Here is a 25244-nt window from a genome sequence, read left to right as displayed (position 1 = left end):
GCTTGCGCACACACTCCCCACCCCGGGCCTGGCTAAATACGCAGCGATGAGTCACCAGTTCACATGTCTCTCCTACTACCTGGAACCAGTGAATTCCCAGATGAGCTGCAGGTAAGGAACAGCAGTGGTGAATTTGTCCAGTCCAGAGTGGGGGAAGGTGGGAGCCGTGTTGCTTGCTCTTTAGCTCCAAAAAACAGGGCCTAAAAGGGATGACCCTGCTCCATGTGCTGGGGACAGAGCAGGAGCCTGCAATCTGCCCCCGCTCCAGCATATTAGAAATGTGCAGTTGGGCTGGGCCAAGCACCTGGCCTGTTCTTCTTCACCCCCTCACTGCGTGCCCAGAGGGACACGGAGACAGCCCTGCAGGAGAGAAAAGCCCACAGTACCGGCTGAGCCTCTCCCACCCGCCGCCAGGGAGATGAAGCTGCTTCGAAAGAGCCTGCCCATGGCAAATTCTCCACAGCCTTCCAGGGAAGGCCAGAGATGCAGTTTCTCCTCCTCCTTCCTTTCCTCTGATTTGCCTCCTCAACTTTCACTCTTGGGTAGAAGCAAAACAGGTGCACATCAGGTTTAAATGAAGGAAGACTGTCCACACTTAAAGCGGCACCAGTTAAACATCACAACTTCTGCATATGGACAAGCTGCCAGAGACTGGAGGGGCAAAGGGCCTGTCTGTGCTGTAGCAAATGCCTAATTGTGGGGCAGTGGCATGATACATGAACATTTACTCCTGGGGGAATTATGCCAGGAAAAATTAAAAATTCTGAGCTCAATATCTTAAAATTCTGCATATTTTATTTGTGAAAATAACAAAATAATCATGCCAGTTTCAATTATTTTTGTAATTTATTTCAAAATACCTGTCAGCAAGTATGTTTGTAATGTCAAAAAAATTCCTGAATCATTTTTGACAAGTAGATTCCTTACTAGGCATATTAATACAGATCTTTGAGTAATGATTCATTTAAACTACAATACAGAAGTACTTTATTCACAGAGAAAAGAACTACTCACCATGATGTGGAGCAGAGGGAGATGGGAGAGTTGGAAAACAGAATCTGACCTGTTCATACCTGAACATACAATTAACACTGTATACTGATATAAACTCCTACACTCCAAGTGTGAGTTAGGGATGAATTAGCAAGAATGTTGTAAGCAAGACACAAGAAATAATTCTCCCTCTCTCCTTAGACCTGATAAGGCCAGTTCTGGGCACCACACTTTGAGAAAGATGGGACAAATGGAGAAAGTTCAGAGGAGAACAACAAAAATGATTAAAGGTCCAGAACACATGACCTGCGAGAAAAGATGGAAAAAATAAGGTTTGTTTAGTTTGGAAAGGAAAACATTGTGTGGGGACATGATCACAGTCTTAATGCACAGCCAAAATTGTTACAAAGATAAGGGTGATAAATTGTTTTCCTTAACCACTGAGGACAGGACAAGAAGTAATGACCTTAAATTATGAAAAAGGAGGTTCAGATTGGACATTAGGAAAAACTTCCAAATTGTCAGGATAGTTAAGCACTCGAACAAATTACCTAGGTGCACCCTGCACACAGACCCAGCACATGGCGCAGAGTCCTCCCCTTAGCCCCATTTCTCAGAGCCAATGAGCATCCCCCTCCTCTGCTCTTGAACTGGGACAAATTCACCGCTGCTGTTTCTTACCCTGCAGGCTGCAGCCAGCTGAGGAGTCACTGGTTCCAGGCAGTAGGAGAGACACGTGAACCGATGACTCAGCCCTGTGTGCTTAGCCAGGCCGGGGCAGGGAGTGTGTGCGTGGGCTGGACTGTGCTGGGGATAAGCCTTAGGGGAGGGAAATGCACAGACCAAGGGAGGGTGTGGCTGCCCCACACTAGCTGGGGGCGCTGTGACTGCAGGGGGAGGGGCCACCTCTGGAGGAGGGGTAAAGCAGTGGGGGTGGGGGAATGGATCGGTACGGGAGGATGAGGGAAAAGTGGGGAATGGAGGAGGAGATGAACCGGCTACGGCTGGGTGGAAGAGCGTAGGCACATAAACCTGTTTGGCTGGGTTTGTGTGCAGTGTTATTGTATCCCTGGGGGTCTCAGGATAGAGACCAGGTGTGGAAGGTAATAACTTTTCTGGACCAACTTCTGGGGGCGGGGGGGCTAGATCTGCTTAGAATCCTCAGCACCTCTTGGGGTGAAGCATTAGGGCTAGGCTGGTGGTAGATTAATTCTCAGGATCCCTAAGGCCTTTGTGGATGAGTGTGCCAGTTGGTGGGCAGAAGAGTCGGAGGCAAGCTTCAACATCAGTAGGTGGGAGGGGAAGGGGCACGCTAGCAAGAAATGGTGGGAAGACAGAAAAGAAGAAAATAAAGTTCAGAAGAGAAAAGGGAAATATGACAAGACACGGGACAGAAAAAACAGAGAACAGAAAGCGCATAATGAGGAAGAGGAGAAGAGAGATGTGTTGTGCATGCAAGAAAGAGGGGTGGGTCTGCCTGGGGTGATAAACAGACTTGAAATGAATCTAGTAGTAGATAGTATAGGAAAGAGGCTGAGACTGAGAGAAAACAGCAGACTGTTATGTTCTCACATCCTGCCTTTTCCTGCTGTCTGTGCCCCAGTTTTCTGTTTGTGAAACAAGGAAAATTGCTGCCTGCGGGTTGGCAGAAAGTGGGCACCTTTCTCCTCACCAGTTGCCAGAAGCCCTTCCCACCCAGGCACAGCTTAGGTTGTAGCATGGTAGTAGCAGTTTCCACAGCCACGCTAGAAATTCAGCCATAACTGCAATTTTTCTCTTTACTAGCATATAACTGCAGAGTGTGCCTTGAATTTTTTTCTCAGCCCTACAGTGTAAATACAAAGCTACTCCACTATAGTAGAACCTCAAAGATATGAACACCAGAGTTACGGACTTACCTGTCAACCAGACACCCTATGGAACCAGGAGTAATTAATCATCAGGAAGGGGATACCAAAAAACCCCCAGCAGCAAATACTGTACCGCCTTGGGGCTTTAGTCCTGGAGATCAGGGCTTCAGCCACAGGGTGAGAGGGGTCAAGGCTCAGGGAGGAGGGAGACTCGGGACCTCAGGATCCCTGCGGTTCAGGGCTATAGACTGGGGGTGGGCTCAGGGCTTTGGGCTCGGGGCTTCAGCCCTGCAGTTCTGTTGTCGACTTCCGTCGTGTGGGGGGTGAGGCACAATAGCTTGGGGCTTTACCTACAAGCAGAGTGCCCGTTTCAGCCCCAGCACTGCCCCAGTAGCTAAAGCCCTGACCCTGGCACCCCCAAGGGGGAAGAACTGGGAGTGGAGCTGTGGGGCTGAAGCCCTGAGCTCTAGTGCTTCCCTCAACTCTAAACCCTTGAGCCCTGGTGCTTCCACAACCCAGAAGCCCTGAGACCCTACCTGGGCCCCTGACACCCCCATCCCGTGCAGCTGCAGCCCCAGCCCCCCAGTGGCTGAAGTCTATAATGTATTGTTCAGAGTTACAGAACATTTCAGAGTTACGAACAACCTCCATTTCCAACGTGTCCATAACTCTGAGGTTCTATGGTAGTTTGTATTCACCCTGCATAACTGAGCAAAATTTTGCTCAGTGTCTTTATTGAAGAAAGAACAGTTTCCAGACAAAAAATTTCTCGACTGCTACTAGTGTTTCCTCTGTCTCCAGCTGGGTTTAGAGAAGGCTAGAATTGGTTGTTACAATACTACTTTGCAGGGTAGGTGCAAGGATGTTTCGCACCCTAGGCGAAACTTTCACCGTGTGCCTTTCCCCCCCTGCCCCTGCCCTGAGGTGCCCTCCCCCGCAGCAGATCCCCCACTCCGCCTTGAGGTGCTTCCTCCCCCACAGCAGCTCCCCACACCCCACCCTCTGCCCTGAGGCACCCCCCTCCCGCCCCAGCTCATGACGTGCTCGGGGAGAAGACGGGGCAGCGGTGAGCTCCTTCACTTCTCCCGCCTCCCAGGCTTGCGGTGCCAATCAGCTTAGGCGCCGCAAGCCTGGGAGGTGGGAGAAGTGAAGTGGTCACGGCATGCTCAGGGAGGAGGCAGGGCAGGGGTGAGCTGGGGCGGTGAGTTCCCCTACATGCTATCCCCTTCCTTACTTGCTGCAGGTGGCCCTCCCTGCACTTCCTTGTCCCAGCTCCCTCTGCCTAAATGCCAGCGGCAACCGGAGCGGCCGAAGATCTGGCCGCCGCGGTCGCTGCTGAAGAAAATGGTGCCCCCCCAGATGCCAGTGCCCTAGGCGAGTGCCTAGGTCGCCTAAATGGTTGCACCGGCCCTGCTACAGTATGTTACTATACCTCTTTCAAAGTGCTTTACAAATAACTAAACCAAATTTGTAATACCTCTGTGATATAAGAATTATTTACCAATAGGTGAATGGGGGCGGAGTGTGGTTAAGTAATTTGATCAAGGTCTTTATGTCTCAGATTTGGCTTCTAGCCCCATATTTTTACCTGAACAGCTTTAAATAAGTCGCCCATGTGGAGTCTGGCAACACCTTTAGATGTGAAACAATGATAATAGAATGAGGACAGACTGAAATATCCCCTTAAAACAAATTACAAAATTTTTCATCACAAGAGGGAAGGACTTTAAAAATTACACAAAAAGAGTATCAAAAGAGAGGAATATGCATAAAAACTACCATGCTGGGTTCAACCAATGATCCATTGAGCCCAATATCCTGTCTCTTGCCAGTGATGAGTACCAGAGCTTTGTGGGGGAGAGCGTACAGAACAGGGCAATTTTGGAGAAATCTGCTACTGTCTTCCCCGCCCAACTTCTATCAGTCACAGGTTTATTACCTCCCTCAGATGAATGAGACTGATAAGATTTGCAGAAACAATCTCTCAGACCCTTATCCTGATATGTAACTGTCAGGGAGCAGGCTGTCTCCCACATAAATAGCTTTTCAACCAGTGCCATTTCTTTATGTTGCTGTTCTCTACTATGACATGATAGGGGGTCCAGTAACGTAGTCTACTATTGTTAATTTTTCTCTTTTTTGCTCAGTGGTAAGCCCATGTACATAGTTATGCTATAGTAAACTTTGTTCAAGTTAATATAGTTTTATCTGGTAGTTACAACTTTGGAAGAGTTCATTAAGCTACATGACTGAAAGGCAGAAAGTCTACATGACTGGGCCTCTGGAGCTTCCTACCTTTTTTCAGCCGCAGTGCAATGGGAGTCAAGAGACCTGGGTGGTATTCCCAGCTCTGCCAGTGACCAGTTGTGACTTTGGAGCAGTCACTCTACTTTCCCCTTCCACAATTTTTCAGTCTGGAATATTTTTTCTCCCTGAACTAGACATTGTACAAACACAATAGACCTCCTTTAATGGTTGGAGCTCTAGGCACTACTGAAATGTATATAATGAAATAAGTTTTAATAGTGAACTGACTCAGCTGGTAGGAGCTTTTTCCTCAATTTCTCCAGAGTTAAGGATCTGCTGTGGTGCATGCCCACTGTCAGCTCCCAGGGCAGCTTAGAATGCCTTAGCTCTGCCCACAGGGCCTGGTCCTTTTCACCTCCTTCAAAGTCAAGTCAGTGTTTCTACTTCCTACCGTTTTGTGGATAATGCTGGACTCTGTCCCAGTGCCTGTAGAGGCACTGATTGTGAAGGGTCAGGATGTGTAGTTGGTGGAGGGAATGAAAACCTTGCAGGACTGGTTTCTTATTGCAATTTATAATACAGTGAAAGGTTATTTTTAACAATGAGGTTTTCACTGAAACTAATTCCATGCATAGAAGAGACACCTGTGCCCTTACCGCCTCAGACTTCACTCTGCTAGGTGATGAGGTGCTGTTGGCAAACCTAATTGGACACTGAAACTGAGTTAGCTGCAACACTCAGAACAACAATAAATTCTATGTTCCAGTTTAACCACTATATTGCTTCTATTTATGTATATTCTTGGCAGCCAAGTTATACAAAGGAAGCAATAAATACTGGACTTGATTGGAGGTGGGAGCCCTGCTAGTGCAGTCTTAAAATGGCAGAGCCTGTCCCTGCTAGTCATTGATGGCAAAATTCATACAATGTTTGTTTCAATCATACTCCAGCTGAAAAACTACACAATTAAACCAAACAAAATCTGACCCCACAGTACTTCACATCAGTTCCTTTATTGTTGGTTCACAGAGCAAACAGCAAGACCAAAATCACTGCATAAGACAACTATGACTGTATACTTTAGCATTATAAGTCTAAGCAAAAAAGATACACAAACTGCTGTTACATATTGCCTTCATGGTTTGTTACATTAGATACAAATACGAGAGCTCTCGCATTTACGTTACTGTATGTATTCTGAAAGCTCTTTATTATAACCTTTGCTATAGATAGAAAGTTCTGTCCTATTTCACAAGTGTTAAAAATATTAGTGCAACCCAGGTTAACTAGTGATAAGACACAAGCAGAATGAAATTCTGACCCCACTGAAGTCAATAAGTTTTACCATTGACTTCAGGGGAGCTGACTTCATTCCTTGTCTTTAATAAGTACCTGCTCAATTTTCCCCCAAAGGTAACAGTTGTATTAACATCATTCATAAAAATCTGTTAGATGGCTGCCAAGAGCTATTTGTTTCTTTTTTTAAATGGGAACACAGCTAGACACAGAATGAACCAGTCTGGAAAATGAGAGAGGGAGAAGGGAAATTTGCAAAAAACATTTGGAGGTCAGTCAGAAGTCAGTCTTCTTTCTTTTTCCTCTCCCCAGGAGATCTTACCACTTGCTGCTAAGCAACTCCAAGTATGAGAACCAAATTTCTAGGGGAATATGTACAGAGATGCAGGGATGCAGTAAGCAAGGTGTCATGGATAAGGAAGAGCCAGGACTCAAGATAAAGAAATCTATTTTATTTATATATACAGAATACAAGGGTGAATACACAGTGAACTATGGCAAATGCCATTTTAAGTCTCACCACTTGGAACAGACATTCTTAAAACGATCCTGTTATTTAAAACCGTTTCTTAAATTTGAATAGAGGCCTACAAAAAGCTATTTCAGGCACAAGAGAGAAGGGTATTTAGGGTTGCACCATGTAACATACAGCATCTGTACAAAGCTTGTTGATTAGAGTGAAAAAAAAATCACAAGATTGTCAAATGGAAATAATTTTACTGTGTTAAGGGCTGCATTTTTTCTTTTTAGGGGGAACAAAATCTGCCATAGAACAGAATGTTGCCAGTTTTGTTGTGCCGGATAAAGAAAAGGAAAGGATGGTCAGCAGTGAATTGTGGTGGAATCTGTAAACCACACCCAGCAAGGATTACTCCAGTAGCAGCTGCTGCCTCTGTGCCTTCTTCGTTTACCTCCACAAAGGACTTGTGAACAACCTCAGACAGAACTAGGTCATTGCTGGCTGACATTCCAGATAAATCCACCTTGTCACTATCAAATGCATCAGCCATTCCCATGCTCTTCAGAACAGGCTTCAGATCATAAGCTTGCTCCAACTTAAATCTGGGTAAAAACACCTCCACTTTAGTATACTTCATCATTTCTGGATGTATCCACTCTGTAAGTTTCTCATGGGTAAGTTCTCTTTCCAGCTACAAGAAGAAAAGGTCACAAAGTTTAAGGGCAAGAAAAGCCATGAATTTATACTAACAAAACAATGACCATTGTGTGTGTTTACACAGTAGCGATTAGCATCCTCTTCTCATCTAAAGTGAATGTTATTGCTATAGTCAGAAGCCAAAAATAACAGTCAGAAACATTCTTATTCTTTTTTCAATAAGAAAAAAGGTCCCCCAGTTAGGATCAGAGCCCCACTGTACTATAGGCGAGTTCCATCGCAAGCTCATCTTTCATGGTGACAAGTTAATGCAATTGCATGTTGTCACTAGTAATGAAGTGTACTTGGCAGAGGTGGCTACTGTGCGAGAGACATTACTGTTTCTCTGTCCCTTGCCAGCCCAGTAACAGTATAGCACAGAACGGATATCACTGGTCTACAATTTTTGAGAAGCTGTCTGCTTCAGAGATAAAATGTGACATTTATTATGTATTTTGATGTGCTGAACTCAAATATGACAATTAAAACAACTGATTGGCTACTGTTTCCAAGATATTTAAGTTTTTACATTTTATGTCTATGTATATTGTGTAGATAGTAGATTTTAATCATAAATTGTAAACCTAGGTCTTTCCATGTGTTTATGGTTGCTTTACATGATAATATTTCACCTGTCCTGTTTATGTAAGACTTTAAAAATCAGCAAAAGGGTTATATAAATAAAATTTATTATGAAACAAAAGGCAAAAAACTATTATGTAAATAGTTTAGTCCCATTCAGCGTCTACTCGGTGCTTCTTGGCTTGTCTCTTGTATTCATTAAATAGAGCATCTCTTGTCACTGTCCAGCAATAGTCTGCAAGCATTGATGGGCTCCATTTGCCATGATAGCGTTTCTCCATTGTTGCAATGTCCTGGTGAAATCGCTAGCTGTGCTCGTCACTCACTGCTCCGCAGTTCGGTGGAAAAAAATCTAGATGAGAGTGCAAAAAATGTACCTTTAGTGACATGTTGCAACCAAGGCTTTTGTATGCCTTGAGGAGGTTTCCCACCAACAACCTGTAGTTGTCTGCCTTGTTGTTTACGAGAAAATTTATTGCCACTAACTGGTAGGCTTTCCATGCCGTCTTTTCCTTGCCACGCAGTGCATGGTCAAATGCATCATCTCGAAGAAGTTCACGAATCTGAGGACCAACAAAAACACCTTCCTTTATCTTAGCTTCACTTAACCTTGGAAATTTTCCACGGAGGTACTTGAAAGCTGCTTGTGTTTTGTCAATGGCCTCGACAAAGTTCTTCATCAGACCCAGCTTGATGTGTAAGGGTGATAACAAAATCTTCCTTGATTCAACAAGTGGTGGATGCTGAACACTTTTCCTCTCAGGCTCCAATGACTGTCAGAGTGGCCAATCTTTCTTGACGTAGTGGGAATCTCTTGCACAACTATCCCATTTGCAGAGAAAACAGCAGTATTTTTTGTATCCAGTCTGCAGACCAAGCAAGAGAGCAACAACCTTCAAATCGCCATAAAACTGCCACTGATGTTCGTCACAGTTTATGCACCTCAAAAGTTGTTTCATGTTGTCATAGGTTTCCTTCATATAGACTGCATGACCAACTGGAATTGATGGTAAAACATTGCCATTATGCAGCAAAACAACTTTAAGACTTGTCTTCAATGAATCAATGAACAGTCTCCACTCATCGTGGAGTGGATCGTGGATCGTGAACGATGTTGAGGGCTGCCATCACACCATCGATGTTGTTGCAGGCTACAAGATCACCTTCCATGAAGAAGAATGGGACAAGATCCTTTTGACGGTCACGGAACATGGAAACCCTAACATCACCTGCCAGGAGATTCACTGCTGTAGTGGAGCCCAACAGCTCTGCCTTACTCTTGGGTACTTCCAAATCCATGACAAGGTCATTCAGTTCACCTTGTGTTATGAGGTGTGGTTCAGAGGAGGAGGATGGGAGAAAATGTGGGTCCTGTGACACTGATGGTTCAGGATCAGAAGTTTCATCCTCTTCCTCTTCCTCATCTGACTCACATGAGAATGATTCTGGTGCATCAGGAACCGGCAGTCCTTCTCCATGGGGTACTGGGCGTATAGCTGATGGAATGTTTGGATAATGCACAGTCTACTTTTTCTTCTTTGACACACCTTTCCCAACTGGAGGCACCATGCAGGAGTAACAATTGCTGGTATGATCTGTTGGCTCTCTCCAAATCATTGGCACTGCAAAAGGCATAGATTTCCTTTTTCTGTTCAACCACTGGCCAAGATTTGTTGCACAAGTGTTGCAGCATATGTGTGGGGCCCACCTCTTGTCCTGATCTCCAATTTTGCAGCCAAAAGAAAGGTGATAGGCTTTCTTAACCATAGTGGTTATTCTGCGCTTTTGTGATGCAAAAGTCACTTTACCACAAACATAGCAGAAGTTATCTGCACTGTTCACACAAGTACAAGGCATCTCTGCTCACTTTGGCTAAACAGAAATGTGTCCCTTTGCAAAATCAAACACTGACAAATAAGAGAGCACGACACTGTATGATTTCTAGAGCTGATATAGGGCAATTTGTTCAGCAGAGTGATGTAAGCTTTGTTATGATTGCATCATCCATGACTTCTAGGAATAACATGATGCAATTCATATCATGTATGACACAATACCAGCTTCAGATTGCATCATTCATTGTTTTGCCTCAAAAGCAAGTACTGTCCAAACCCAGTCATAGATTTATTCATAGATCCCGTCAAAGATGTATTTTAGTCATTTCTGGTTTAAATTGAGATCCCTTCCCTTTATAACTCACTTGTCCTCCTCCATTCCCAAGTCAAGGGTCGTATATACTGACCCAATAGCATATCTTGAAAACTAGAGCCAATCAACAATTTTAAGCATCATTTTCGTTCTCAGTGACCCCGAATTAGTAAAGTTGGACTACATTTATTTCAGAAGCATTTTGGCTGTAGAGCAGTGTATCAGGAGCTCTTGAATAGAAGAGCACTTGAGGACTCTCATATGAAGAAATGTTTGGTACAGTGAAGGAGAGTCTAACCCACAACAGTTAGAAAGGAATATGGGGGGAAATCCATCAAACAGGAATTGATTTTTTATAAGAATGGAGCTCTCCAGGATCTCCTTCAATCTGTCACACACTACATTCTGGCTTCATCCCAATCCTTGGTGACCCCTCCTCTGGTCAAGAAGTCTCTCCTTTCCCAATTTAACATTTCTCTGGACATCAGAGAGAGCTGGGCTTACTTGAAAGTGACCCATGGTATTCCCAGCTCTTGGGGGACAGATGTAAGATCTCCTCAGCTCTCCCACCCTGTTCTAATATTGGTGAGTTCAGAGCTTGGGACTTGAATTCACAGATCAAAATGAGATTTAGTCAAATGCTCTTCTCTAGCAGGATTTGAGCTTTGTATTCAGTACAAATAGCTTACCTGTTCCAGACCAGTGGAATTATCTTGGATTTCATCAGGAAGCAGGATGATCATACTAGTCTCATTATCAACATAAGGGAGATCAAGGATTTTGGTTTGAAACTCTCCTATGTATCTCATGTTAAACTTAGCTTTCTTGAACATCATCTGCACTGGTTTGCTCTCATTCTTTAAAAAAAATAAAGTAGTATCAGTGTCAACAAGTACTACAGAGCCAGTGTGTTGGTACTAAACTAGAAGAACTGGGATTCAAATCACATGAGACATCTGAAATTAGGCTGAACAGAGCACTAGAGAATATTGTAGGGAAGGGTCCTACCATTGCCCTTTGGGGTGGCAGGGAATGAACCAGAATTCCATCAGGCTTTTCCCATTTGTAATGCCCAGTCCCTTGAGATTTATTCAGAGGGAAATACCACATATATTTTAGTTGCTTAGAGTGCAGTGTGAGAGAATAAAGGAAACAAGAAATACATCTACATTAATGTATTTAATTGAAAATGTTGTTTCAAAGATGTTTACAATAAAAATAATCAAAGGGGTTATGTTGAGGGGATGGGATGGGATAGAATAGAGGGTTGTGGTAAAGTGTACTTAGGGCAATCCTGATTAAAAGCATTTGTTTTCTCTAGGCGAAGTGTAGTGAAAAAATGAGTGACATTTCCCTACTTCATACCTTGTTAATTTTAAATTGTCTTTCCACTGTGTGATCCTTGTTGAATTGGGTTGCCCAGTTGCCTTTGAAGTAGATGGCGTTCACCAAGACTAGTCTGGTCATTGAATCAACAACACCCTGAGCCAACAGATTCTGGATTTTACCTTTCACACATTAAAGGAAGAATAGCTTTTAGCTAATACACATCCAGCTACCTAGTTGTGTTATTAACTACAGTATCCTCTACCAGCTGCACAAGACAAGAACTACATCTTAATCTGAAGGATTCAGTTCTGTTTTTCCTCTCCTTCCCTTACTGTATTGCTCCTATGACCATAAGTTTTTTTAAGCAGGATTTGCTTGTTTAAAAAGACACTGTGGAACTCTGCAAGCATCTTACCTTCAGTTTTTTCTTCTACCCAGGCATTTATGTGTTTTCTGGAATCTTCTGCAGCTCTAGAGAAGTCAAGTTGTTCCAGCTCTGCATGGTAGAATTTCTGGCAGGAGTCTATAAATGTCTAGGACAAACAATGGAGGATGTCTTTACAATATATTTTTCTGGCGTGCAGTTGTAGATGACTCATTCATAGAATCTACCTCTTCTTTCTCCATCCCTTCGGAAACAGTCAGTTTTAACACCAACTTGTCATCACTTCTATTCAAGCTGAGCATTTTATTTTCTATTATTATGTTCTTAGTTCGAGCAGCTGGCTTACCGACAGATCAACAACAAGACTGCATGGTAAAAATCATGCTTCGGATTGAGAGTACAAGGCTTTGTAAATTGATCTCTAGATAAAGGTTTTTGTAACCCTCCAAGAGTAACTCAAACCTGATCTAATTGAGAAGTGAAACCTCGGGGGGGAGGTATTTCTATATCTTTTTTGTATAGTATGTATGGACCAAAATAACCTGCTCTTCAGCCTTATGAAACGTCTACCTTGCAAATGTCAGGAGGTCAACAATTATGTGGTTAGGTCAAAATCATGCGCTCTCTCTCTCTCTCTCCAATTTGTATTTTGGAGTTTTCTATTTTATGGATGAAATGCCAAAGATGCCAAGTTTAAATATTTAATCACAGTGGTTTTAACTTTAATTGAGAAGAACTCTTGATCTGAGCCAATTTATACTGGCAATCCCTTTTAGTAATAAAATTACTGTAGATTGGGGAGGGTAAGGTTGATTGCCTTACTGAAAATGTAAGTTTGTTTTTTAGAATCTAAAACTCAAGAAATTTTCAGTTACCTCTTAATTTTCTGAGATGAAGGAAGGGGTATCAGAAAGAAGAAGGTTAAAATCAGAGGTACACTTTTTTTGATACATTTTAAAAGGGAAATGTATACCCCAGTTGCAGTTACTCTCAGGTAAGTCTTTGGAGAATTTCTAATAGCTCTTCTGTCTGATTTAAAAAAAGAATTATGTGCCCATTGTTGTGTCCTTTGAATGCATTGTCCAATTTAAGGAGAGGGAAGACACCCTCAAAAAGTCATACAATAATGCCTATTCTCCTCCTTGCCCACTATTTAAGGAAATTCTTAAAATCTTAGCTCCTGCCCAAAAATGCCTGAATGATTAATGGAATGCTGAAGAGGTGGGGTTTGTTGGACCTTCCATTGACAACACGCTACTCCAGTTCTCCGGAATTCAGAGCTAGGGACTGTCAGACAATCAGCTGACACACTAATGGATTTTACACAGAGATTGGCTTTGGTTAGTCAGGTCCTGAACTACATAGTGCCTCTAGATTAAAGCCAATATCTTGATTTGCACTCAGAAGTGGAACCATAGGAAATGTGTTATAACACAAAAACAAACTGAATGTTTGACTTACTGCAAGAAATTTCAACGTCTTTTCCCCATAGAGCTGGTTGGCAATCCTAAGCACATAATTAGTGCCTGGTTTGTTAATTTCAGAAATAAGTGACTGGTATTCATCATGAATCTCTTCAGCCTTGTCCAAAGCAAGCACCTATAGAAAGAAACAGGAATACACTCTGCATGACCTACATGTGCTTTGGGACACGTTTGTACAATGCCTTTCACCAGCTTAGAGATAAAAGCTGCAGCCTGAAAGGGAAAGGATTTCCCATTACACAGCACATTTGGAGCTCATTGTGCAGGTTAGAAGAAGGAAACTTCATGCTAAAATATTTTACTGTGGAAATAAACATAGATGTTTTGAAGAGACCCCTCACTCCATTCTAGCTTTAGGGCATATAAAATGAACAATTCTGGAGAGTTTAAAGGAAAATCATCAACTTGAAATCTACACAGTATCAAAACATGAATTTAAAGTAGCTTCAGGTCTCAGATTTGTCTCTAGAGCCCCATGCCAATTTTTGTAGCTTTAGCATTACTTTTTTTTTTGTTTCATTGTGCGAAAGAGCCTGACAAACAGGGAAAATGTCTCTATGGAAGAAATAGTGAAACACAAAGTGCTGTCAAATGCACATGTATACAAATTGGGAGAAATGTCCCTTATTTTTCCCTAATCTTAACTGTTACTTGCAACACTAGGAGGTTAAAAAAAATTTCAGACAAGGTATGATTTATGTTGACAGTGTCCCTTTCAATAGTCCTTTTCCCAAGGCTTCCAGCAATGTTTTAGAACTATGCCTTCAATTCAAGCACTCCCATAGGATGCTGATGCCTTTGCAACAGAGCCTCCATTTTGCCTTCCACAATGGAGTTTTTTACATCATTTCATGTTTGCATTGTTCCATTTCCCATTCTTTTCGTTCTTCTTCTCTAAGATGGAACACCCGATAGTACAATAGTTAGCATAGGTTCTCTTGGGAAGACATTCAAGAACAGATCTGGCTCTTATTTGAGCTTAAATGGTAGTGGAATGAAGAAAAGTTATGGAATGACCTAGTACATTAGTCCTTTGCTTTCATATGTGCAAACTTTATTTGAGATCAAGAATGGCTCTTCTAGTATTGAACACTATAGTGAAGCAAGAGACCCTGAAAAGGCCTTTCTAAGGGAAAACTTTAGCTCTGCAGTGCTTCATTGCATCTGGGCAGGCAAATGCCCAGAGTGACAAAAATAACCTCAGAGGCTTCCCGAAGAGCCAAACAACCAACAGGGGAGATAGGCAGCTCACGAAAGGAACATCATAGGACACAATAGGCCCAATTCAACCAAATGAAGTCTGGGTAACTCCGTGGGACACCCATGGTAAGTCTATGGGCTAAATTCACTGATATCAGGTCTCATAGGTCAACCGTCTTAAAATCAAGATAAGGCCATATTCTGTTTTCATTCACATAGATGTAAATCTGACACAATTCCATTGAAGTCTAATAGTTGCTCCAGTTTTACACCAACATAACAGCAGAATTTGTCTCAATGTTAATTTAAACATAACTAGTACTAAATCTTAAAATTCATCCTCAGTTTTGAGTTCAGGTGACACACTGATTAAGATTGATTTTTTAAAAAAAAAATACTGCCTCCTAAATGTTGGATTTGCTTAAAAATAATAACAGCTAAAAAAAATACCATGATATGAATTCCATAACAATTGCAGAGCTGTTATACTGGTTGATATTTTGAGCAAGAGATTTTACTGACACAGAACAAAAAAATGTTCACACCCATTGGTACATGTAATTTTTAGCAACCTTGGTTAGTATGGTAGTTAATCATTCTAAACAAAAGACATATACAGGCCAATTATGAAAGTCCTTACAGATTATAAGGTATCAGTTTCAACTCCACCCTATTTTATTGTTGAAGCTGCAAGTTTAGACAAACTCTTCACCTCCTCTAAGCCAAATAATACTGTATAAGGCTCTAAGTGGATAGCTATAATTGTAGTTTTGAAATTTGTAATTCTCACCCCAGGACACATTGCATACTTCACAAAAAACCCACAAGCTAAGAGAACCTAATTGCGTATGTAGATGCAACACAGAAGTCCTTCTTTGCAGACAGATTTCAGGGCCTCATCTCCATCCTCATCTTCCCAGACTCCTGCCAATTTTGCCACTATTGATCACGCTCCTTTTCTAAATCTTGTTCTCTCTTCACATTTGTGACTCTGTCTCCTGGGTCTCCTCTTAGGTCTTTGCTTGATCTTTCAGGGGGACCTCAGGGATCCATACTTGGCACCCAACTCTTCTTCCCTAGGCCCTCTTTCTCTCTGGAGGTTCTGAGTGCTCAATGGAGCAGGATTTGGCATTAAGAGTTTAATGAACTAGGCCTACATTTTCAAAAGTGACTAGTGATTTTTTTGGTTGCCCAACTTGACATCTTAAAGGGGACATGATTTTAAGAAAATGCTCCTGGCTATGTTTTTAAGACATATTTAGGTGATTAGTATAATCTGATATTAATCCCAGGAGAATGTAATTGAAGAAGCAGCAAAGAATCCTGTGGCACCTTATAGACTAACAGACGTTTTGGAGCATGAGCTTTCATGGGTGAATACCCACTTCCTCAGATGCATGTCAAGTGGTATTCACCCACGAAAGCTCATGCTCCAAAACGTCTGTTAGTCTATAAGGTGCCACAGGATTCTTTGCTGCTTTTACAGATCCAGACTAACACGGCTACCCCTCTGATAATTGAAGAAGTTCTTTTCTAACTCTTGAGGCAGCTAGACAGCTCTCTCTTCTTCAAGGTACCTCAGCTGTATGGTGCCACCAAAATTCTACTCTCAGGCACACAAGGATGATAACGGGAGTGTTCCATAGGTACAGAACATACAATAAAGATCTGTGGTTCAGCTTCTAGGCCAAACTTGTGTTAAGTGGTTCAAGTTTATCCAGACATACCTTTGCCATCTGGGCTGCAGTATTACCTTTTGCACCCAAAAATACCATGGACAAAGCAGAGGAGATACTCAAAGGAGAAAAGAATAAGTTCTGTGTCTTGGCATTTTCACTCAGCTTTTTGAATAGGTTGAGTGCAAAGGTGGTGTTTGATTTACTGAGGTTATCCATGGTTCAGAACCTATAAGACAAAACACAAAGGAAAGATCACATAAGATACAGATTTAAAATGTAATGAGTATTTAATGCATCAGATTGTCAGCTGGTATAAAGCACCATAACGCCACTGAAGTCAGTGTCACAATATGGGTTTTACACTACCTCAGGATCTAACATACTGTCAAATAAGTTTTAAGGATCATGTGTTCTGTCTCTCTCTCTCAAAATCCAAGTTTATAAAAGAGCCTTCAAATAATAATGGGACAAACTCACACAAATTACAAACTTGTCCAATTAAGATTCTTGTTGAGTTTCAGTAGCATTATACACTGTTTTAGAGGAATTCAGTTCCTAGCTAGCAGACTGCCTAGTCACATGAATACAATTTATATTTCATATTTAGACAGGTGATCCAAATTTATCAACTGATGTTGAATTTGTTTTATAGTTAATGGTAATTATTGGAGGCATGTTGCTTAAGTCACAGCTGTGAAATACTTCATATCTCAAATTTATTTTAATCCAACCTGTAGTACATAATTATTTGAATATATATTAGATTCTCTTGTGTAAAATATTCACTGCATGTATTTTATGATCTGGGTTGGTAACTTGCTTAGTCAACCAAATTGATTTTGGGTGTAAATTTCTATAAACACCTGCCTTATTCACTCTTAGTGGTAAATCCACATATTACTTTCCGTTGCTTTCTAGGCCACTAGGATAGTGTTTGTCTTCTATTTCGCAGCAGAGTTAGGGAAAGTGGATCCTGTGACTATATGTTCTACAGGGGTGGAGTGCCACTTCTGCAGAGATAGGGAGATTGAGGCAAACTGGGAAGAGAAATAGGAAAATATAATGGCAGGGGAGAGAGAGGTTGTGATGGTGAGGGAAACCTGGGAAAGAAAAGAGCTCCTTATTACAGTCTTCTCTCTTCAATGTTTCATCCTATTCTTTGGTTTCAGTCATTTTTAACTTCCTTTCCTCTTCCGTTCCTGACACATCAATTAGAGAGCAATTGTTCAGCGCTGGTTTTGTTTTATATGCTCAGCCCATCTATTCCTGTCTGTCAGTGACTAACAGGAGATTCTGCTTCCAGCATTTCTCATTCAACCAACTGGGAGACTGACAGCAATCATGACAAGAGAATATTATCCTTAATTCACATTGTAGTGTAACAGAACCTTTTGGATTAAGGTCTAATGAAGATATGTAGTCAACATGCGTCCATCCAAGAACACATAATAATAATAAAACGAACCAGCGTTGCCATCTGATGACTGTTCTGTAGCTTATATGAAGCAAATTTGGTTGTCTTGGTCTAAAAGCCCATGAAAGGAGTCCGCATTTCAGTCTTTTTATTAATCTCTGTAACATAATGGCGTTATTTTTATGTTGCTGCCCAGTTGTTGCTCATTGTAAATACACTTGTGCATAAAGAAATTACTGGAAAATTCCCCATTAGAGCCAATTGATATCTTTTGTATTTTCAGAACCTATGACCAGCAGGCAATACTAATTTTTTGTTTATTGATATGGCAATAAAGAGCTAAAACAAACCACAGAGTCTCTACAAAACTGTCAAGACAACTTTCTAATAATATTCTAAAAGAATATTCAGCTATTTAGGGTATTTCGCAAGTGCACACAGGAATGGGGCTGGGGTTGGGGTGTGGAGCGCTTACCTGGGGCAGCTCCCATTTTGTGTGAGGGGTGCAGGTGGGTATGGGGGGGTACAGGAGTCAGGGCAGGGGGCTAGGGGTGCTGCCAGCCCCCTGCCCCACCCCAGCCCCCTGCCCTGAGCCACTCATGGCGGGGGGGTATGTGTAGGGGGAGTGCAGGTGCCCTGCCTTTGCTCCATCATGCCCTGATTCCACCCCTTCCCCAAGGCCCTGCCCCTGTCTCCTCTCCACCTCCTCCCCTGAGCACTCTGTGGTCTTGCACCTCCCACTCCCTCCAGGAGTGACCTGAGCACTGGCAAACAGCTGTTTGGCGGCAGGGGAAGTGCTGGGGGCAGGGAGAGTCAGAAATGTGGCACACGCAGGGGAGGAGGCAGGGGAGGGAGGAGCTTGGCTGCCGATGGGTGCAGAGCCTGCAGCAGAAGCCCCAGGAGCCATCAGGACAAAGCTTCTGCCTCTGCAGCTGCCCAGCCCTGGGGCCCCCGTTTTTGGGTGGCCCCGTGCCAGGGCACCCTGTGTTTTACTGTAAATCTGCCTCTTGTATTTCTCCTCTAGTTACTGAAGCTGAAATAGGGAAAAGGGTCAAAATTGAGGTGGGGGGGGAAATCAAATGTATTTGATAACTGCTAACTTGTATACACATGAGAATAAGAGCTACCTTTTTTAGAATTTATATTACATTTAAAAACTATCAGAGATATTCAGAGGCTATAACGTTAACAGAGCACTTCATTTCATATTGTTCATCACAGTGCATCTGAGGCATTTGTCAGGTAGCGGTGTGTATCATGCTGTTCATCTCTGTTTAAATACTGTATTTAACATATACCTAGTCAAGAAATCCAGTTGAATCAAGCATAAAGTTATGGAGTACAAATGGGGAAACTAGGAGATGTGAGGGATTTGTTTATCAAAGGACTTGCTCCCCTTCCAAACTGCATTACGTTCAAGCTTCTTGTTCTTGACTTCAAGGCCCTGCATAACTGGTCTACCTTCTTTGGCTGTCCATGCCTCATTTTGCATTCCAACAGCACCCCAGGCCCAAACCGCCCTGTTCCCTCCACTGTACCAATGCTAGCAAACATCACATTTGTACAGGACTCTGATTTTAAGGATCACAGTGGTCTCTCATGACCATCTGCATAACCCTAAGAGCTTTACTCTCCTTATGAGTATGTGAAGATACTTCACACATGCTCATTAGGGCAACATCAACCCTCTAACTTGTGGTTGATCTAGAGCATATCTTTTAGAAATACATCTAATTCTAATTTAAAAATGTGAAGTGATTGAGAAGCCATCAAGTCTTTGGGTAAATTATTCCACTGATTTATTATCCTCCCTGTTCAAAATTTACCCTTCACCTCCCATTTGATTTTGTCCAGCTTCAGTTTCCAGCTATCGGATCTCGTTATGTTTCTGTCTGCTAGATTAAAGAATCTCTTCAACCAAATATCTTCTCTCCATGTTGGCACTTCTCCCATGCATGAAACACCTTTCTTGAATTAGTCTGCTAAGCAACTTCAATCCCCATATTTCAATCTTTCCCGAGGGCCCACTCCATATGTGACATCTACAAGCCAGCCAATTGGTTATTTATTTCATTTAAGGTTTGGCACAGCATCCATAACGTCACTATCTAAGCACTAATGATTGTGAGAAGGTTAAGGGTAGCTGGAAATCATCTATTTCTCACACAAAAAAGGGCAAGGGAACAAAACGGCATTGTGTTATTAAAACCTTTTGTTAACAAGCCACCAACAATTTCAACTTTCTTATTTTGATGTAAGAGCAACAGAGGAGGGATCACCCCTTTTTTAATGGCTGGAAAGTGCTGAGGATATTACAGTATTGCTGGAAACAAATAATAAACACTTCACTTTTTTTTGTTGTTATTGAATGAATGTCAAGAAACTATTCTCTACTCTCTGAATACTGTGAATAGTTATAAGAATAAATCCTATGTCTCCAGTCATATTAGGAGATCAGCAGCCATTAGCTAAGAAGCAGGAAGTCCCATCTTCACATGCCATCTAAATTACCTTAAAACAATGTAATATCAAACTGTTAAGAAGCGCGGTCCTGTCCTAATAGCACCCACTATCACCAGATAAAGAAACAGATCTTAAAATGGTTGGAGAAAAGTTAGTTTGATAACATTCTGTCTGGCAAGAAATCACTCATCAATAGTTGGGCTTGTGAAACCCACATTTCTTTATTGTTTTATCTTTATGATCCCCACTTCCCTATTGTTTGTCTGTATGATCTCCGTCTGGTTCTTTGATTGTTTCTATTACACAATTAATTTTGTTAGGTGTAAATTAATTAAAGTGGTGGGATGTGATTGGTCAGAGAATTTTGTTACAATATGTTAGGACTGGGTAGTAAAATTTTAATATAATGATTGGTTAAGGTATAGCTAAGTAGGACTCAAGTTTCACTCTATAAACTGGGGTCTAAAAGGAAGTTCTTTGGGAACCAATTCCAGCATACAGCCCCAAGAACAGAGCTGCCACGCCTCAATACTCTGCCAATGACACCGTGCAGAAGTGAGTCCCACAGATGATCTGATCCTGTCTGGCCATCAAGAAAAGTTCATCTGTCTTACTGGGAGTCATGGTCATTGTATGTGTAGTGTGAGCATTCTGTTTTGGGGATTTTTAATCAACAGAAGTTAAGTAGGATATTATTTTGTAAAGCTTTTTCACTGGTAAAAGACCCCGTAAACCTGCAAAAGATTAAGCCCCGAGTCCAAAGAATGGGTGTTTGCTCTGAGTCCAAAGGAGCAGAGCCTGAAACCCATGGAGGGGTAAAGTTAGGTTATATCTACACTGCCCATGTTACAGTGAAGCCGCGGCAGTGCTGTGACGTTGGCAGTGTAGTCATGCTTTATCACCAGCAGAGAGCATTCCCAGCGATTAAAAAAACCCACTCTCAATGAGAGGTGGTAGCTTTATCACCTGGAGCACAGCTCTCGCTGATAAAGTGCTGCCTATACTGGCACTTTTCAGCGCTAAAATTTTTGTCCCTCAGGGAGGTGTTTTAGAGTGCCTCAGTTAAGTGGGGTTTGCCTGAGCCCTAGGAATGGGGTAAGAGTGGGTGCCTAAATTAAGAAGGTTACGTCTTGAGCCCTAGGAACCAGGTATAGGTTGGTACCCTAGAGTGTGCAAGTGATAGAATTTTGTGCATGTAACAGTTTGAGTTTTAAAAATTCATCTCATAATTTAAAAAAATTGTGTAAGGAATATCTGTATCTATCCCCCCTTGTGCAGGAGGCATAATGGGATCAAAGGCAAAAGCAGTATACACAAGCTGTAATGTTTTTGTAGACATATTGTTATCTTAAAAACTAAGGCCCCAATCCTGCAGTAAGTCTGCATGTGTGGACCTCTGCAGCCTCACAGAGCTCCATAAGGCAGTTAGTGGGGCTTTATGCAGGGCTTGTTGCAGGATTGGGGCCTACAGTGTATATAGCCATAAGTGGTTCCTCCTCCCCCCACCCATACAGACACCTCAAAAATAAAATAGCTTATTTTATGTTGAAATAATACATAAGACTATCTGGTGATCATATACCTTTAGATATACAGTTAGCTCTATTTGTAAAAAGAGAAAAAAAAGTGAGGGGCGAAGAATATGCACAACACAAGCAATGAGTCAGAAAAAATTAATCCCAACATTTCAATTAAAATGTAAATCAGGCCCATGGTCTAATCTTCCAATGAGTTTATACTGTCTCTTTTATAGAATTATTAGAGACACAAGCTGGGGGAGGTAATAGCTTTTATTGGACAAGACACTGCCTTAGGCTCAGTTGAGAATAGTGCAGTTTACGCTACTATACAGAGCTTATTAACATAACAGCGGTATGTGCACTGCAAGTGTTATTGCTTCCTTTCTTCCAGATTCATTTAGAGACAAGAGCCCTGTTTTACTGGCTCAGTAAATGGCAGTGCCAGGTTCCTCCCATCACAGGAACCTCTGCCACAAGAATCAGCAGCCAAGGCCGGGCCCCTGTATGTGTAACGGATTTAATAAATCCCAAGTACCAACAACCTGTGCTGCATGCACCACACCCACCAGCTCCGTCCCACCCCACCGGCAAGGGAACCAGGGGAGGGTCCTTGGCTGGCGGGGCAAAACCCAGGGCAAGGTGCACAGAGTCACAGGGTTCCTCCCCCACCTGGGCCTACTGGGAGAGGGAAGCCCCAGGCTGAGCCACCTTCTCAAGGGGCAGCTAGCGCGGCAGGACCCGCCCCACGCGCAGGCGGCGCCAGGCCGGGACTGACCCCAGGGTGATGCTGCGGGACCGGGGCGGAATCGTGTGGTGCTGAGCGCAGGTCGCTGAAGCGGCTCCGGTGGCGCCGGGCAAAGGGGCGGTGGCCTCGGGCTTGTGTTAGCTCCACCGAGCCCCGGGATCCCGCCCTCCCTCCTAAAGCCCGGAAGCCACCACGGGGCGTTTCATCCCTCAGCCCCCTCCTGTCCCTAATTCCCTGCACCAGCGGATCTGACTTGTTCTGTTGGGGTTAAATTTCAAACATGCTGCTCCGGGCAGGTTCATAGAAGCAAGCCCTAAGGCCTGCTAGACTAGGAGAAGGAGATGATTTGCCAAGTGTGTTGGCGAACATTTCAAATAACTGATTTTTAAACACCACTGTACACCTGATGCAGACCAAACAATGGTCTTTTAAAAGTCTTATATGGGCGTAGCCAGTGCTGAACTTCTACCAGGGGTTGTCAGGGTGAGCCTGGTACCCTGTAGCTTGGCAGTTCACAGCTCAGGCACCTCTGGGCTTGCTGCATTCGTTATGCATGTAAAAAAATTGCTTGGGCCCTGGCACCACTTTCATCACAAATTAAGTACCACGCCTAATCATCCCTAGTTAAGTGATTATCATTTTGGAATGGTAACAATGAAAACATACTGTAATATTAAAAGGGTTTAGAATATCATAACAAAACAAAAATGTCAACTCCTCCCCAACACTATAATCAACTAAATCACCCATTTGAATAGTAGAAACATAATCTCAGTGCTTTTTTTTAAAATTGCTTTAAGTGCAAGTCATACGCTAGTTATGGAGTAAAATATCAGCTACAAGTACATTGGAATTTGTGTAAATGACAGGAATATACAGTAACTCCTCACTTAAAGTCGCCCTGGTTAACTTTGTTTCCTTGTTACATTTCTGATCAATTAGGGAACACACTCATTTAAAGTTATGCAATCCTCCCTTCTAACCTCCTTTGGCAGCTGCCTGCTTTGTCCATTGCTTGCAGGAAGAGCAGGTCATTGCAGCTAGCTGGTGGGGGGTTGGAACCAGGGTGGACTGGCAGCCCCCCATCAGCTCCCCACTCCCCTAAGTTCCCTGTGCTACAGCTGCTGAGCAGGCTGGCAATTGCAGCTATCCCTCCCCCCACTGCAATGTGCTGCTCCTGCCCTCTGCCTTGGAGCTGCTCCCCAAGCCTCTTGGGGGGGGAGGCTAATGTCAGGGTGTCAGGAGCGGCGCCAGAGTTTCTGACACCCTAGGCAGATGGCCATTTCGCCGCCCCCCCGCGGGTCCGGTGGACCTACCGCAGTCATGCCAGCGGACGGTCCGCTGGTGGAAAGGCTCTGGTGGAGCTGCTGCAGTGATGCCGGCGGGTGGTCCGCTGGTCTAAAGACTCCGATGGACCTGCCGCAGGCATGACTGTGGTAGGTCCGCCGGAAGCCTCCCCTAGACCAGCGCACCGTCCGCCTGCATCACTGCGGCAGCTCCACCGGAGCCTTTCCGCCAGCGGACCATCCACCAGCATGACTGCGATTGGTCCACCGGACCCACGTACCGCCCCCATGGAAAAATAGCACCCCCCAAAAATTCTGGCGCCCTAGGCCATTGCCTAGGTCACCTAAATGGTAGCGCCGACCCTGCAGGGTGTCCCTCTCCCCCTGCTCCTACACCCCACTTACCCCTTCGTCTCCAGGGCAGGATAGGGACACAGAGGGAGACAGATACAGAAAGCCTGGGGCAGCAGCTGTTGTCTCAACTTCCTGATCTACTTAAAAAGACAATGCACTTAAGAGTGAGTCAGTTTACTTAAAGGGGCAGTGTGCATTTCTCTCTCTCTCCCACACACAGGGTGTGTGTCTGTCTCTGTCTGCTATGCTAGCTCCCCTCCCCTCCATTCCTGTTGGCTTGTAGAGGGAAAGGCTACATTAACAACAGTGTATTAACCCTTGAGAGCTCAGCCAAGTGCTAGTTCATCATTTAGCAGCAAAAAGAACAGGAGTACTTGTGGCACCTTAGAGACTAACAAATTTATTTAAGCATAATCTTTCGTGGGTTACAGCCCACAACCACCTATTCATGTTCTCTGTATGTATAAATATCTTCTTCTTGTATGTTCCAGTCTATGCATCCGATGAAGTGGGCTGAAAGCTTATGCTCAAATAAAAATGTTAGTCTCTAAGGTGCCACAAGTACTCCTGTTCTTTTTGTGGATACAGACTAACACGGCTGCTACTCTGAAATCTGTCATTTAGCAGCAAGGCATTCCCTGGGAAATATCCCACCTTCTTCCACCCTCTAACTTCACCACTTCAACCAAGCTTCACAATCATCATAGCTGTGAACAGTATTAAATTGTTTGTTTAAAACATATACTGGGTTAATGTTAAGTGAGGAGTTACAGTATTACTAAACTGCATTCGTAAACTGAAAACATATTTTTCTACTTTATTAGTGACATACGTATCTAGGAATGGAAACAAATAACAACTAGTAATTACATTAACAACACATGACTGATGTCTGAATGCTGCAGGTTTTTGATCATATGTCCATAAGCCCATGTCCTAAGTCCATTATAGTCAGACAGGAGGCATGCTGGTGAAAGTTTTCGTATCAGTTGTGCTCTTCAGAACTGTTAGACAATCTAATTTACAAACACTTTCAGAAGATCAGGTACAGGAACAAACATTAGTATGAGCAACATGACACACCTGCATAGCCCTGTAGAAACAGCAGGAGGT

At 43.1% G+C, this 25244-nt stretch overlaps 1 protein-coding gene across 4 annotated transcripts; it reads right to left on the bottom strand.

The window, feature by feature from the left end:
* Positions 1-6087: 6087 nt before the first annotated feature.
* On the bottom strand, positions 6088-24261 carry LOC115646449 (serpin B6-like). Of its 4 annotated transcripts, none has more exons than XM_030552281.1 (7): positions 24183-24261; positions 16398-16575; positions 13448-13585; positions 12017-12134; positions 11638-11780; positions 10962-11129; positions 6088-7537 (listed from the first exon to the last, which is right to left on the bottom strand). In XM_030552281.1, exons 2-7 carry the CDS (start codon positions 16563-16565, stop codon positions 7133-7135), a joined length of 1140 nt encoding a protein of 379 aa, XP_030408141.1. In that variant the 5' UTR covers positions 16566-16575; positions 24183-24261; the 3' UTR covers positions 6088-7132. The 4 variants fall into 4 exon arrangements, with proteins under 4 accessions (XP_030408141.1, XP_030408143.1, XP_030408142.1 ...); XM_030552283.1 differs by lacking the exon at positions 24183-24261 and adding an exon at positions 23808-23826; XM_030552282.1 differs by lacking the exon at positions 24183-24261 and adding an exon at positions 17248-17398.
* Positions 24262-25244: the final 983 nt, after the last annotated feature.

Source organism: Gopherus evgoodei, chromosome 2 (assembly GCF_007399415.2).
Source record: "Gopherus evgoodei ecotype Sinaloan lineage chromosome 2, rGopEvg1_v1.p, whole genome shotgun sequence".
NCBI classification, from domain to species: Eukaryota; Metazoa; Chordata; order Testudines; family Testudinidae; genus Gopherus; species Gopherus evgoodei.
Note: the sequence above shows the minus strand (reverse complement) of the source record. Positions and strands in the feature narration are given on the sequence as shown.

What these genes read in the sequence shown, in the direction of transcription:
- LOC115646449 (XM_030552281.1), bottom strand. Translation starts at nt 16,565, where the DNA reads ATGGATAACCTCAGTAAATCAAACACCACCTTTGCACTCAACCTATTC. An exon ending in CTGCAGCCCAGATGGCAAAG is followed by an intron (nt 13,586 to 16,397) that starts GTATGTCTGGAT and finishes TTCTTTCTATAG; the next exon opens with GTGCTTGCTTTGGACAAGGC. An exon ending in GACAATTTAAAATTAACAAG is followed by an intron (nt 11,130 to 11,637) that starts GTATGAAGTAGG and finishes TTTTTTTTAAAG; the next exon opens with AATGAGAGCAAACCAGTGCA.